The sequence below is a fragment of the Zalophus californianus genome, chromosome 2 (assembly GCF_009762305.2).
Source record: "Zalophus californianus isolate mZalCal1 chromosome 2, mZalCal1.pri.v2, whole genome shotgun sequence".
NCBI lineage: Eukaryota > Metazoa > Chordata > Mammalia > Carnivora > Otariidae > Zalophus > Zalophus californianus.
Window position 1 is genome coordinate 21,420,781 of NC_045596.1, and position 16,336 is coordinate 21,437,116.

Here is a 16,336-nt window from a genome sequence, read left to right on the forward strand (position 1 = left end):
AGGGAGGACTTGGGCATAGGTGTTTCCTTATTAAGTTGTTCTTTGCTCTTTACAATCAGAAAGAACTTTAAAAAAAAAAAAATCCAGTTAGTATTTCCTTCCCCTTTTATTAAGTAAAACAGGTCGGCAGAAAATATTTTGGAACTGGAGCCTGGAAAATTTTGATTTTTTTTTTCCTATTAAAGTTGCATGAGTTATTTGAACTTCACTTAGATCTTGATTGTGTCTTCAGAGTTGGGATGTAAATCAGCTCTCTGCAGTTTTTGGCAAGCTAGATTGGTGTTCAGTTTTCTGGACTGATGAGGGAAAGAGGTTTCTTATACTGCATCAGCATTTTCCAGAGTGTTTTCTGCTAAATACTAGCCCTGAGAGATGCTCCACAAAAAAGGGTGCCATGGACAAATAAGTTTGGAGATTGAGGCCCACACTGCCTTCCTCTTGGTGAATCACAGTTTATTTATTTATTTAAAAATGTGTGGTTTTTAATTGAACTGATTTTTTATTGAAGTATAGTTGACACACAGTGTTACATTAGTTTCAGGGTTTCAGGTGTTCAGCATAGTTTCGGGTATACCACATAGTGATTTGATGACTCTATACATTATGTTCACCAGAAGTGTAGTTTCCATCTGTCATCATACAATGCTGTTACAGTTCCATTAACTATATTCCCTGTGCTGTACCTTTCACTGCTAGAATCACAATTTATTTTATGATTTATTAATGGACTTAATTTTTTATAAAGGTTTTAGATTTACTGAAGAATTAAGAAGATATTACAGAGTTCTCATAGATTGCACACCTAGTCTCCCCTATTATTAACATCTTAAGTTACTATGGTACATTTGTTACAGTTAGTGAACCAATATTAATATGTTATTATTAGCTAAAGTTCATACTTTATTTGAATTTCCTTAGTTTTAACCTAATGTCCTTTTTCTGTTCCAGGATCCCATCCAGGAAACCACATTACATTTGGTTGTCATGTCTCCTTAGGCTCCTCTTGGCTATGAAAGTTTCTCAGACTTTCCTTGTTTTTGATGACCTTGACAGTTTTGAGAAGTACTGGTCTATTTTGTAGAATATCCCTCTGTTGGAATTTGATGTTTTTCTCATGATTAGACTTGGGGGGGGCTGGTTCTTGGAGGAAGACCACAGACAGAGAGTGCCATTTATGGTCCTCACATCATGTCAGGGTATATACTGTCAACATGGTTGGCACTGTTGATGTTGACCTGGCTTGCCTGGCTTGGGTGGTATTTGTGAGGTTGCTCCACTGCAAAGTCACTCTTTGCCCCCCACCCCCTTGTATATACTGTTATCTTTGGAAGGAAGTCACTGTTTATGGTTCACATGTAAGGTGAGAGAGTTATGCTCCCCCTCCTTGAGGTGGGAGTCTCTACAGAAATTATTTGGAGTGTTTCTGCATGGAAGAGTTGCTTCCCTCCCCCCAGTTATTATATCACTGTGGACTCATGGATGTTTATTTTATACTTTGGGTTTTAGTTCAGTAGTCCTTAGTTTAGTTGCACACAATTTGTTTTAGGCTCTAAGATATTCTTCAGTAAAGAAACTGTTTAATTTTATTTAATCCAGTGTTGTTCAAGCTTACGTGACCGTGAAACCCTATTTCCATGTAAAATAATTTGAGAACTACTTTGCTACACCTTTTAGAGAAAGCAGTATTTGAAGAAACTGATATATGGTGTGTGATTAACTATATGAATTTTCTTGTGAAATAGTACTAGTAAGCACATAGCGCTCTAATTATGTGCCAGGTACCATTCTAGTGCTTTACAAGTATTTACTCATTTAATGTTCATGACAAGCCTGTGAGGTGTGTTACTCTTAGGATCTTAGGTCCAGTTTCACAAAACCAGTAGGTGGAAGAGTTGGGATTTCCACCTGGACAGTCTGGCTCTAGAATCTGTACTACCAGATGATATTTAGCCTGTTTCTCTATCCACTCCCAAAATGCTCAATTCAAGGTATGCCATGTGGTGGAATTTGTTCAGTTCTCTGTCAATCCAGTAACCTAAATAAAAAGGAAAATTTTGTTAGTTTTATGTGACTTCAATTCTCATCCTCTTCCTAATTGATCTTTCTGCCTTCTGTTTAGTCACTCCATTTCTTTTTTTTTAAGAAGATTTTATTTATTTATTTGTCAGAGAGCGAGCAAGAGCGAGAGAGAGTGAGCAAGCATAAGCAAGCGGGAGCGGCAGGCAGAGGGAGAAGCAGGCTCCCCGCTGAGCGGGGAGCCCGATGAGGGACTCGATCCCGAGACTCCAGGATCATGACCTGAGTCCAAGGCAGGTGCTTAACCGACTGCGCCACCCAGGTGTCCCTAGTAACTCCATTTCTTAAAACTTCCCAGACTTTTAGGGGGTTCCTGGGTGGTTCAGTTGGTTAAGCGTCGGACTCTTGTTTCGGCTCAGCTCATGATTTCATGGTGCGATATGGAGCCCTACGTGGGGCTCCGCCCTTGGCGGGGAATCTGCTTGAGATTCTCTCCCTCCCCCTTCCTCCCCTTCTGCTGCTCCTCCTGCTCAAGCCCAGGTGCAAGCGTGCTCTCTCTCTCAAATAAGTAAATACAATTTTTTTTAAAAACCCAAAACTTCCCAGACGTTTAGAGTACAATTGCAACTTATTTCTGCTTACAAAACTATAAATGATCTTGCTCCTTTTTACCAGTCAGGTCCTATCTCTTATGTCCTCACACTGTTCCTCCTCATCTTGCCACTCCCCTGCCCACTTCCACACACATCTGCCTTCTCTGTCTAATTATACTTGACTTCCTTCAGTTGTTCCAGCAGGAGAACTGCTGCTCATGCTTCTACCTGGAACTGCCTCCCCACAAATCCCACATATTCTGGCCAACTTCTGCACATTCTCAGGTGTCCGGTTACACGATGGTTTCTGACCTTGAGATCTCAGATTCTCAGGTACTTTTTCTTTGTCGCCAATCCTCCATACAGGAAGCCCCCTATGCCTCCTACCACAGTACTTGGGTTGTGTGTATTATCATCTAGATTCTGCCCTCTCTGTGAAGCAGGATCAGTCTCTCTCCTTTTACAACTCTATCTTCAAACATCTGGCACAGTGCCTGCCTCATGGCAGATGCTCAGTGGATATTTTTTTTAATGATGGGTGAATTGAATAAACAAAAAATAGAAAATGTTCTCTCTTAGAAAATATTCACACCCTTTTTCCTAGTAATTCTACTTCTGGAAACTTATTTAAAGGGAAGAATCAGGGAAATGCAGAAATTTATGTTCATGATAATGTTAAAAAATTTAAAAGAATCTAAATGAATAACAGTAGGGTTTGTATATATATAGCATGTTATCTCCAAAAGACAGGCATCAAAAATATTATTTTTGAAAGAATATAATGAAATAGGAAAGTGTATACAATATAATCTTAAGTGGAAAAAGCAAAATATAAAACAGTATAATTCCACTCTAATTAAATATGTATATGCATGTGTATATGTATACACACCCGTGTGTATCTCAATTGTACACACACAGGCATAGGAAAAATGAAAGAAGAGAACAAAATACTAACAGTGGTTATTTTTGGCTGATAGAAATTTATGGATACTTATTTGTTATTCTATTCTTTACATATTGTTCTTTTTTCCAAATTATCTAGAATAAATGTGTTACTTTTATAGTGAGAGAATTACTAAAATCTTTCTCCTTTAGATAGCTGGGTTATAACTATTGTGCTTTATTTTTTTCAGAGTTAAGGAAATAATTTTTTAATTTCATAATTTTATAGTCTATACACTCTAAATTATATGGCTTTTAAAGACTTATTTACTTTAGTTGTTATAAAAAAGTAGCAAGGCAATAGGTAATACCAAATTAGAGATTTCAATACAATTGTGATTCTTTTGTAATTTTTTTGCTTCTCATGGCTTAGAAATTACCTTATTTATAAAAAACTCTTGAAATCCTTTGACTTAATACCATAGATTCCAGTTGTTAGGGAAACTGATTTGAAGGCAACAATAATTTCATTTGGAGAGGATATGGGTTTAGGTAAAAGGTAATGTCTTCCTATTAAACATTTTAAATGTAAAAGGCCATTCGTTTTTCTTTTAAATAGCATTTTAAGGCTTTATTTATTTCATAAGTCTTTTGGGCAGAAACCATTATTTTCTTTATATCTTGCATTAGTGTGCTGTCATTTCTCAATAGTTTATTTGCCATTTCCACTTCTTTTTCTGTGTGTGCTAAATATATATTGATATTTTAGTTTCAATAATAGCCAGGACTATGATTTTTTTTTTGAGCATTTATTTTTGAGACTTTGGGCTTGTTTAGTCACCTGTACAGATGGAGCCTGAGAAAAGTTATCTATAAAACTGGGGAGTGGAAGTGGATCCAACCTCTCAAGTTCATGTCCTTTTGCTTGAATACTTCTGGAAACAGGGAACTCGGGATTTCACTCACATGAACCATTTCAGTTAAGCCTTTCTACTTATTGGAAAGTTTCTTTCTCTTATTAAACGGTCATTTGCTCCTTATAATATTACTCATTGGTCATAGTTTTCTGCTTGGCACAGAGAAAGCGTTCCACACATGTCAGTCAGTGAGGCAGCAAGTAAACAAAGCAATGAAGGAGTACCCCTGAATTCAGATTAGAGTTCTTGAGGGAACCTAAAGGATAACCCAGGTTGCGAGCAACTGCTTTCTTCATCTTGGATTTCCCCTCACTGTCAGGAAATTCTATTCCTCTTTCTGATGTCAATAGAAATGACTTTTCTGACTACCCAAGATTTCTATGGAAATAACCTCTCCGATCATCTGACTGAAGTTCTTGAAAGCGGTACCTTGGAAAAGCCCTGCTGACCTTGCATTGTGTCATAAATATGGAATAGGGAGTGGGGAGGAAGACATGGTGAACCACTGGAGTTACTTTTCTTTTTTTTTTTTAAAGATTTTATTTATTTATTTGAGAGAGAGAGAATGAGAGATAGAGAGCACGAGAGGGAAGAGGGTCAGAGGGAGAAACAGACTCCCTGCCGAGGAGGGAGCCCGATGTGGGACTCGATCCCGGGACTCCAGGATCATGACCTGAGCCGAAGGCAGTCGCTTAACCAACTGAGCCACCCAGGCGCCCTGGAGTTACTTTTCTTTCAGTATTTTTAGGCTTTAAAAAAAGTGGTTTGTATTTTATTAACAACTAGAAGTTTTGACATACCTAGCGCCCTGTTTCCTTGCTTATTCTTTTTTGTTCTTTCTGTGTGTATGGCATATGGGCTGATATAGCCCTTGTGACCTTTTTGAAACTGTCTCATGTTATTTGTGTGTCTGTCTTATCTTCCCCACTCCCGCAACAAAAGTGATGTGTTTCTTAGAGACAGGGATGCCGTTTTATTCATCTTTAGTGGCATGTGTTTAATAGGTGTTCAATAAATGTTTGTTGAATCAAAATCTTTTCATTATTTGAATTTTCAGCTATAACACCTCATGTTCCCCTCTTCTAGCCACAAAAAATCCCAATTTTTCTGAATTTAATATTCTTTTCCTCTTATTTTTAGTTATGCTTTCTTCTTTTCCGGATTATTTCTAAGTTCCTGCTTCAATTGTGGAGCACATAAAAATGATAATTGAATAAAGATTTGTTCAACATTGCTTCAGTTCTTAATATTCTTTCTCATTCTACTCTCATGTGCTTCTTTTAAAAGTTTCCTCATTTAGGGGCGCCTGGGTGGCTCAGTCATTAAGCGTCTGCCTTCAGCTCAGGTCATGATCCCAGGGTCCTGGGATCAAACCCCGCATCAGGCTCCCTGCTCAGCAGGAAGCCTGCTTCTCCCTCTCCCACTCACCCTGCTTGTGTTCCCTCTCTCGCTGTGTCTCTCTCTGTCAAATAAATAAATAAAATCTTTAAAAAAAATAAAAAATAAAAAAAAAGTTTCCTCATTCATGCCCCGCATGGGGCTCCCTGTTCAGTGGGGAGTCTGCTTCTCCCTCTCTCCCTGCCCCTTCCCCACTCATGTTCTCTCTCTTGCAAATAAATAAAATCTTAGTTTCCTCACTCATAAAATGAAGGTAAAGATACATGTCTCACAGGATTAATAAAGTAACATGTGTAAATACATGTAAATTATGTGGCAGTTTCCAAACTCTTTTCTTTCAGAATGCTTTCTTCTGTTGTCTGATTCCTTTTCTGTGTAACTTTTTGCCTTAACTATTTTCTCTCTATATTACATCTAATTGAATTACATTCAATTTCAGGTTGGTAAATTGAAATACTTGGTAGCAGGGGCTATCCATTTAGGAGAACTATGATTAATCATTTAAAAATTGTACTTTCTAGAAAACACTTGAATGAGATGTTTTTACCAAAATAATTTTTTAAAGGAGACGTTAACAAATATGTTTCGGGATATCTTTTTGAAGTGTCATTCCAGAAGATGTCATTCTATTTTGAATGGCCTTCATGTTTGAGTTTTTAGTAGGCTTTAATAGGCTTTATACAGTATTGTGTACTGCAGTCTTAAAAATGTATCTATGTATTATGTATGTATTATGAGCCACACATTGATGTCTGTTGTAACTTTTTGTTTTTATGTCCATGATTACTGTCTTTTTATCAGTTCAAGAGCCTTTTTATGCATGACTGAAAATGAGAATATTTGGAATCATAATTCAATAATAGCAATTTGCTTCTTTATATAATAAAATAAGTGATACAAATCAAGGATTGGATTTTTCTTATTTTTAATTTTTTTAAAGATTTTTATTTTTTTATTTGAGAGAGAGAATGAGAGAAAGAGTGAGCACAAACAGGGGGAGGGGCAATGGGAGAGAGAGAAACAAGACTCTCCACTGAGCAGGGAGCCCCACTGGGGACTCAATCCCAGGACCCTGGGATCATGACCTGGGCTGGAGGCAGACACTTAACTGACTGAGCCATCCAGGCACGCCAGGGATTGGATTTTTAATCTTTATGCAAATTTTATTTTTGTAGTAATTATTGAATTAAAATTACTTTTTTCTTTTCCAAAATAAGCTTTCTTGTATCTTTTTCCCCCCACAGTCTGGAGTGGGGGAAGGGAGTGACAGAAGACTTATTAGAGGAAATGATATTTAAGCTGAGACTTGAAAGTTGAGTAAGATTTATTGAGATAAATTGAGGATAAGGATGTTGGGGGTGGAAGTGGGTTTTATTGTTATAACTAATGTTTGATCATGAATAAGGTGCTCAAATGTATTTTAAGTCTTGGATCTAAGAGAAATATTTACAGTAAAAAAAAGAGAGAGAGAATGGAAAATAAACCAGTAAATGGGATTAGTTTTGTCAGTATTTCATATAATTTATGAAGCTTTACTCCTGAAAATCTATTTCTATATATTTAGTGAACCAAGGCTTATATGTTTCATACAGCTCTATTTTTTTTTTTTTTTTTTTTTTAAAGATTTTATTTATTTATTGGACAGAGAGAGACAGCGAGAGCAGGAACACAAGCAGGGGGAGTGGGAGAGGGAGAAGCAGGCTTCCCGCTGAGCAGGGAGCCCGATGTGGGACTTGATCCCAGGACTCCAGGATCATGACCTGAGCCGAAGGCAGTCGCTTAACCAACTGAGCCACCCAGGCACCCCTGTATCGAAATTTTTTAAAATGCTTGCAACATTACTTAGAGTAGAAATCTGTTCCATCATTGAGTATCTATAATGTGCTAGACAAAGTGTGATTATGTGCTATGGTAGGTGAAGGAAGGGGTGGGTGCTGTTAGAGACTATAAGCAAAGGTGCCTAATACCACCTGGGGTGAGGGACCAGGAAGAGAAGGCTTAATAGAGGTAAAGACCTGAAAGGTGAATAAGATTTATTCAGATAATAGGAATAAGTACGTTGGGGACGAGAGTAGAGCATGGAGAGTATATTCCAGATAAAGAGGGTAATGCATTTACATACATGTGTTAAGGAGGAAGCTATGAACAATAATAGCTATAGTAAAAGTTATCATTATTGACTGATTATTATTATCATTATTATGTCACTGTTCTAAGCACTTTACATCTTTAATCTTTATAACAACCACATAAAGGAGCTATTATTATTATTATTCTACTTCTATTGACTGGATATAACTGTCCATTATCAATAATGTTATAGATAGCTCTCTTCTCCTCTCTTGGTCTAAATTTTGAAGCTTTGGTATTATTTTGTTTTGGTTTCAGTGAGTTGGAAGTGGCCTGTAGGCATGTTTAGTAAAAAGACCAAAAAAAAAAAAAATGTTATGACATTTTAGCTTGGTGTTAAAAAGAATAATTTACTAAAACATGGTATACGTGCGTAATCAATTTATGACTCACTATTGAAAAGAACTTATTATTTCAAGTTTAAAAGAGATACAGGGGTTAGAGAAGAAGGTAATCAATGCTGCAAGAAAAAAAAAAAAGACAAATCCAGATTGTAACACATCCTGCAAGATAACTGGCCTGGACTCCTCAAAAAAGTCAATATCATGAAAAAGAAAAGGACAAAGAGACTCTAGATTCAGCTACATGAGAAGAGACATAACAACCAAATGTAATGTAATGCATGCATTTTTAATGGATTGTGGATTAAAAAAAAACTTTTGGAGACAACCGGAAAAGTTTGATGGTGGACTAAGTATTAGATGATGTGAAATACTATTGCTAATTTTCTTAGGTGTGATAGTGATATTGTGGTTATTGTGTAGGAGAAGGTTCTTATTAGAACATTCATGCTGAAGTATTTAGGACTGAAATGTCTTGGTTGGAAAAATGACAATATAATAATTCCTGTAAAGTTTTATTTTTACTAGGTTATTAATGGGATTTCTGAGTATCGAACATTTATAAAATGCTTAAATGTAATTTACTTTTTTATTACCTGCTATTTTTTCTTATAATATGGGTTGTTGATTTTTTTTTTTTTTTTTTTTTTTTTACCTATCCTCATTGCCATCCTCCCCTAGAACATCAGTTCTATGAGGACTGAAACCTTCTGTTCATGGCTTAATTCACAGCACTAAGGATAGTATCTGGCACATAGTAGGCAGTAATCAATATTTGAGTAAACTAATGAATGAAGTTAACCAATCTCAACCAACCTTACCATTTCTATATAACTCATAATATCTTTAATTTTTTAAAAATTTGTTTTTGGTATTGTTAATCAGAAACAATAATAAGTTGTTCTTTATATTTCAGGGAAGTTGGGAAAAAAGAATTTTGAAGAGTTTAAATAGTATGTGCACTGAACTGAGTATCCCATTGGCACGAAAGGTACTTTTAACATTTAAGTATTTTATTGTGAATCAAATACTAGGAGTACCACGAAGTTGTAACTGTTAGGCAGATTTATCTTTTTTTTTTTTAAACCAGTATATCAGTTTGTTTTGAAATAAAAATCTGTAAAAGGCCACTTACATGGGTGTATTCTAAATAGATTTCTATTACATATACTGTAATGCTTTTTTTAATGAAGCATATCTTGAGAATAAATAAAAATACAGTATATAATCTACATATAGATTATTTAGAAATTTTGCTGTAAAGGTTATAAGTGTTATAAATGTACTTTAAGAATTTTAATTATCTTTGGTCTCCTTACTTTTGGCCAATTAGCACAATAACCATATTTTTTGAATTAGAGATGCGGTTCAGGCATACTATCATCTTGTAATAGCCAGTATGGTACCATCTTTCAGGGTTAAAATAGAGAATGGAAAGGTGATTTGTCATCTCTCTGTTGAACTATTTAGTTCTAATAGTAGTAGTATGAGATCTAATTCTCAACATTTATCTGTCACTATGGGCTTTCAGAGGGGAGAGATAAAGAGGAAGAGAAAAGCCACTTGAGGAATGCTCTGGATTCTTTTTGGCTGCTCCTGAGTAGGAAAAAAACAAGTTTCTCTTCACTTTATTCTCCCTACTTGCTATTTATTCCTTGTCGTGGGACAGGATATAGTAGATGAACTTTGGATAATACCCAAGGACAAGTCAGTGAAGGCACCAGAAGGATGGTGTAAAAAAACGGATAAATTTATATGGAAAACTGTCAAAGTATGTAGTATTGTGTAATATACTGTCTTTCATATAGGAAGATGATGCTACTGACTCACAGTCATACTCTCTTGGCCTGTCCCCCTTGTGATGCATTTCTGAGGTTGCTGGATGGGGTAAGAGATGTAGTATGTGGCTGAGGGGCAGTTTTTCTGTGAAATTTACTGGCCAGTAGAGATCATTTACCTTCTTTTCTTGGGCTCATTAGTATCACATTCTGCCTGAGCCTTTGAGACTAGATATAGTAGTTAAATAACAATAATTTAAGAGTAATTCCAAAAAAAGTTCACCATATGTAATGAAATTATTTTTTCTTATGGTAGCTTATTCAAACTTTTAGATAAGTTATTGGTTCTTATTTTTCAGCTGCATTGCTAAACTTCACAAAATGAAACCAATTTTAAAATTACCTTTTTTAGAGGCCAGTTGGAGAACAGAAAGAACTGCTCAGTAAATGGAATGAAATGGGAACTGATGAACCAGGTATATGAACAACTTTTTTCAAAATGTGGTAGTAGGAAACAAATTGCCTTTTTAATTGTGGATCCAAAATAACAAATTTAACAATTCTTTTGGAAAGATAGCAATTTTCCTTCCCTGCTAATTACTCTCCTCTACCTTTTTGCTTAAACTTCTACTTTGCAGTTTAAAAATTCCTAACTTTGGCCAATGTTTTACATTATTTCGAGAATATTTAAATCAATTATCCTTTTTTAAAACAGCATTTGAAAACATTTTTATAGTAAAGTAGATTAAATCTTTCAGTGGATTTCTTAGGCTCATAATTAAGGTAAATATTTTTCAGGCTTTAAAGATAGGTTAAATGGTGAAAAGTTTTGAGGCTTCTTAATGTTTTTAAGTATTTATTTGGGTTCATTTTGATGGTTAAAATGGAGTCAGTCAATTTTATAAACATATGAATGACAACTATATCTCATTTACTGTGATAAATATATGCATATAATTGTATAGATAGACATGCACATAATCCCTCACCACTCCTTTAAAAATAAGTGTGGGGACTGGGCAAGAAATAAGTACTGTACTAGAGGAGCAATGTGTTATACAAGCTCAAAAGGGAGAACAGTTCAATACAACTAGAGGAATTCACTAAGAAAGTATTATTTATGTTCTGTGTACTTTGAGAATTCTCATATAGAGCTTTTATGTTATATTGACATTGTTTTTTCAATTCAGTTATAAACCTATTACAGATTTATGAAGGGGAGTCTCTTAATTTCTTCCAGAATATGTCATCTTAGGCTGTTAAGGGGAGTGATTGCCTTTTCATTTTTGTGCCTAAGACAATGAGTGACAAATTATCAATACTCTGCAAGTTTGAATTAATCTAGCTGCATAGTAACGTATGAAAGAGTCATTAACATTGATATTAATAAGCATTCATATGTTGTATTAATTGAAATTTTGTTCTAAACTATTTTATTAATTCCAGATTTAAGCCTTTTCAGACCTGTTTATGCACCGAAGGATTTTCTGGAGGTAGGTTATATTGGATCAATATAGGTATATTAATGAGGGAAAAAAATGTGGAAGAAATGATGATATAAGAATATCTCCAGGCAGAGGAATCACATGTATAAAGCCCTAGAGTCACTGAAGCAGTAGAATGACATGATCAGATTTGTGTTTGGAAATAGCTCTTGGAAAATACATTGGAATATGGAGAGATTAGAGGCAAGAAAATCAATTAGGAAGATTTTGATTAAAAAATAGTAATTGTAAATCAGGTAGTCTGTTGCCTGGCCCATATAGATGCTCAGTGAATTTTTTCCTTTTTCAGTCCTCCCCTGTTTGAGTAGTCTAGGGAAGACATGAAGTAGCCTCCTAACTGGTCTTCCTACTCTACCCTTGCCCACCCAGAATCTGTTCTCAGTGCAGTTCCCAGAGGAAGCCCTTTAGGTACCATTCCAAATGAACCACTCCTCTGGTATCCAGCACTTCCCCACCTCATTCTACTTAAAAGCCAAAGTCATGACAGTGGCGTCAAACATCCTGTTTGATCTGATACCCCATTACCTCTCTGAGTTCATCTCCTATAACTTGTCCTGATTTGTTCTACTCCAGCTACTTTAGCCTCCTTGCTTTCCCTCAGCTTCCTCCCATCTGAGGGCCTTTGCTCCTTGTTTTCTCTGCCCACAGTGCTTTTTCCTCAGATACTTGTCTGCATGTTCCCTCATTTCTTATGTCTTTGCTTTAAATGTCACCTTCTTGGCAAAGCCTTCCCCCAAACCCCCTGCTTGGAACTCCTGTTAGCCTTTTCCTACTTTTTTTCTTCATAGCATTTATCACTATATAACATTCTCTTTTTCTATTTTGCTTATTGCCTGCCTCCCCCTATTAAATGGAAGATCCGCAAGGGCAGGAGCTTCTCTTTCTGTTTTGTGCACTGCTGCAACAATTACAGAGTCAGATAATGGAAGACACTCACAGGACTTTACAGGATTTAACCACAGAAGGCTTTTGTTTCAGCAAGAGAAAGAAAGCACATACAAATACAAAGAGACACAAACTTCCAGGCATAGCTCCTAGGGCCCTTTCTTAGTTGCATAGGACATGCTTTGTTTTTGGGTTATGAACTATCAAGATACAAGTGAGATACCCTGGCCTTGGGAGTTGAGACACAAGTTTCCCCAGGGGTCTTTTATATCCCCACTGGTAAATCAGGTGAAACCAACGATCTGTACATTTTCAAGAAACAATTTAAATAAACTGATATGGACTGCCTCCAGGGGACATTAAATAGCACAGTATAAATGACTAGTTAGTATATTTCATCCCATCTTGGCCAAGGGTCACTCCCAGACATCCAGGTGTCCCTGGAGATAAGCATAGAGCTACCACAAACCAGCTGCAAGTTAACTGTTCCATCTCCAACAGGTAGAGTAGTACTTAGCACATAGTTGCTCAATAAATAGGTCTTGAATGAATAAGTAAAAGAATGAATAAATCTTTCACATTTTATTTTTATTTCTTTTCTGAACTGTTGTCTCTGATACTAGTTTGCCTGCATAAAACATGTGGTTGATGCTTGAACGACGCAGGGGTTCTGATCCCCTGCATAGTCGAAAATCCACATAAAACTTTTGACTCCCCCGAAACTTAACTACTGATAGTCTACTGTTGACTGGAAATCTTACTGATAACATAATAGTCAATGAACACATACTGTGTATGTTATATGTATTATATACTGTATTCTTACAATAAAGTATGCTAGAGGAAAGAAAATATGAAAATCATAAAGAAAAGAAAACATTTACAGTACTGTACTGTAAAAAGTCTGTATTTGAGTGGACCCATGCAGTTCAAACCTGTGTTATTCAAGAGTCAACTGTAGTATGTCTTTTTTTTTTTTTTTTTTAGAGAGATAGAGAGAGACCAACTTGGGGGGTGGGGAAAGTGAGGGGGAGAAGAAGAGGGAGAGAGAGAATCTTAAGCAGGCTCCATTCTCAGCACAGAGCCCAAAACGGGCTTCAATTTCACAGCCCTCAGATCAGGACTTGAGCTGAAATTAAGAGTCAGACACTTAACTGACTGAGCCACCCAGGCTCCCCAACTGTAATCTCCTTTTAACTCTAAGGAGAAGTTAGTTTGGTCAGAAACTGCCTTTATGGTGATGGTGTTATTTCTCATAGCTTGTTAAAGATTTCTCCTAAACTCTTCCCTTTTCTAGCACTTAAGGGCCAAAAGTTCATGTAATTTTTGTATGGTTATCTTTAACTATGCTTTCTCCTTAATAGTCATAACATTCTGTTTCCTTCAGGACTGTTGATGCATTGATCCTTTTATTATTCAGGCTGAGATTCTTCTTTAACTAAAAAACATTGTCTATAATTACATCCTTATAGTTCCTGCATTTCTAATGTTTTCTCTTTATCACCCACATATTCATTGTTTCTTTCTCTTTTCTCTGCTACGTTTGTGAGGTTCCTGTATAGTATAATCCCTTGTTTGTGTAATTAGGCTAAAATTGCATTGTTCTATATTAGTATGCATTTAGCACTGTTGACTCTTTGCTATATTTTTATTTTTTTAACAAATAATATTGATATTTTTAGTTTCAATTTAGTGTTTGCAATTTTAGGAAACTGTTTTGGCATCATAGCACATTGCATTTTATCAGTGATTAGTTATCAGTTCATTAATCCCTTTCTCAGATATGATAGTATTTCTGTTACCATAATCTCCTTCACTGGATGTTTTTTATTTTTTAAGCTTTTATTTAAATTCCAGTTAATTAATATACAGTGTAATATTAGTTTCAGGTGTGCAATATAGTGATTCAACATTTCCATACATTGTCTCATGCTCATCACAAGTGTGCTCCTTAATCCCCATCACCTATTTTACCCATCCCCCATCCACCTACCCTCTGGTAACCATCAGTTTGTTCTCTATAGTTAAGATTGTGTGTCTTGGTTTGTCTCTTTTTTTCCCTATGATCATTTTTTTGTTTCTTAAATTCCACATATGAGTGAGATCATATGGTATTTGTCTTTCTCTGACTGACTAATTTCACTTAGCATCATACTCTCTAGTTCCATCTATGTCATTGCACTGGATTCTTGATTTTTTTTTCCTCAAGAGTTTCAATTTAAAAATCTTTTTTAAATTATAATTATTCTTACATAAAAATGTATGTTAATTGTTAGAAAAATAAGAAAACACACATAAGAAGAAAATTTTTTAAAAATTACTTTTAATGCCATCACACAGGAATAAACACTACATTATTATACATTTTTTAACTGAATATATTGTGAATATTTTTCCATGTCATTACTTACATTACCTATATTAATTGAGGCAAATGCCATTGTATTTTATGATATAAATTAACTATAATTTACTTAAGTAATTCCCTCTAATGGAATGTTTAAGTTGTTTCATATTTTTCTGCTATAAACAGTACTTCATTGACATTCTTTCTGCACTGTCTTTGCAAACATCTTAATTATTTCGATAGTCATACTTATAGAAGTACGATTTCTAGATTAAAGGGTATGTAAATGTCTAAGACTTTTTTTATCTGATTAATTTTGAAAAGTATGTAAATGGTTTTTCTTGTTAGCTTGGCTTCTGAATTTTTTTTTCCTTGTGGGTTTGGTTTAGAGGCAATACCCTTCAGTATTATTTCCCCTATCTCTCTAAAAATGTTGTCAATGGCTGTTTTTAAAAGGGCTAGAGTTGATTCTAAAATTTTCCCTGGCATATATTATAATCAAGCAATTTTTATTTTTCTATCACCTTCCTTGGTTAAATATTATAATCAAGCAATTTTTATTTTTTATTACCATCAAAAGATTTTTCATTCTAACTAAATTCTTAACTTTTTAGACTTTCATATGGTAGATCACCAGTTGGAATATTAAATTTAAAGCATGTTTATGGTATTTTAACATTTCAATACAATTGAATAGTTTTTTAGAATGTAATTAAAGTATATGCATAGCCCCAAATAGTTTTTAATTTTGTGGTGATACACCAAGAATATTATTGCCAATTTTGTAAGTGTAAACATTCTATTAAGAAACTAACCAATTTTGTTGGATTTGTTTTTAAAGGTGTTAATTAATCTTCGCAACCCAAATTATGAAAATGGTGATTCTCTTAGTTTCAGGACTCATTTGGGTTTAATCCAAGTACCTCTGAAAGTAAAAGACATCCCTGAATTGGTAAGTATAGGCATTTCAAAATATTACATATTTTAGAAGACAGCCATTAGAAAAATATTTTAGTGCAGCATATATCTAAAGCAACAGGACTGTCTGCTTATTAAATAAATTAAGTGAAAGTTTTTTTTTTATTGTCAATATGTTATATAGACAGTGAGTTACTTTGCTGGTAGGACTAAAGATGAGCTTTCATGGACCTATAAATGCTTTTGCTTTTTTCTCATTTCAATCAACAGCATAGACTTATAAGACAGCTTGTTGGGATTCAGGTGCGTGATCTATGGCAATATAACTCACTGAAACAAGTTGTGAATTTTATTAAAAAGTTTTAAAGAATGTACATTTTATTTAATTAAACCAACCTTTATTAAGCTTAACAGGATGAGGCACTGAGGGAGAAAAGGAAAGGGAAGATGAGGTAGAGATTGTCTTTGCTCTGGAAACTATCACATTTTGGTGAGGAAGTTAGTGTTAAAATAGAGCAATTATAGAAAGGTGGGGAGAATTCCTAATGGAGTTAAGAAATTATCACTCCTTCTTTTGCTAATCACCCCAAAGCAATAAGGAGCACAGAACTATAAATACTGTC

At 35.1% G+C, this 16,336-nt stretch overlaps 1 protein-coding gene across 12 annotated transcripts in view; it reads left to right on the forward strand.

Moving 5' to 3' along the window:
• Positions 1-16,336, forward strand: part of TBC1D19 (TBC1 domain family member 19) — a 196,658-nt gene that overhangs the window by 41,359 nt on the left and 138,963 nt on the right. For 11 of the 12 annotated variants that reach the window (XR_003520789.2, XR_003520788.2, XR_003520790.2 and 8 more), the window contains 4 exons: positions 9,197-9,271; positions 10,471-10,534; positions 11,505-11,551; positions 15,637-15,747. Coding sequence is in view for 9 of the 12 variants with exons in the window: in XM_027598894.2 (XP_027454695.1) it covers positions 9,197-9,271; positions 10,471-10,534; positions 11,505-11,551; positions 15,637-15,747 (297 nt within the window). In the remaining 3 variants the exon portion in view is untranslated. Of the gene's footprint in view, positions 1-9,196; positions 9,272-10,088; positions 10,168-10,470; positions 10,535-11,504; positions 11,552-15,636; positions 15,748-16,336 lie in introns of all 12 variants that reach the window. The other variant, XM_027598903.2, reaches the window with a different exon arrangement.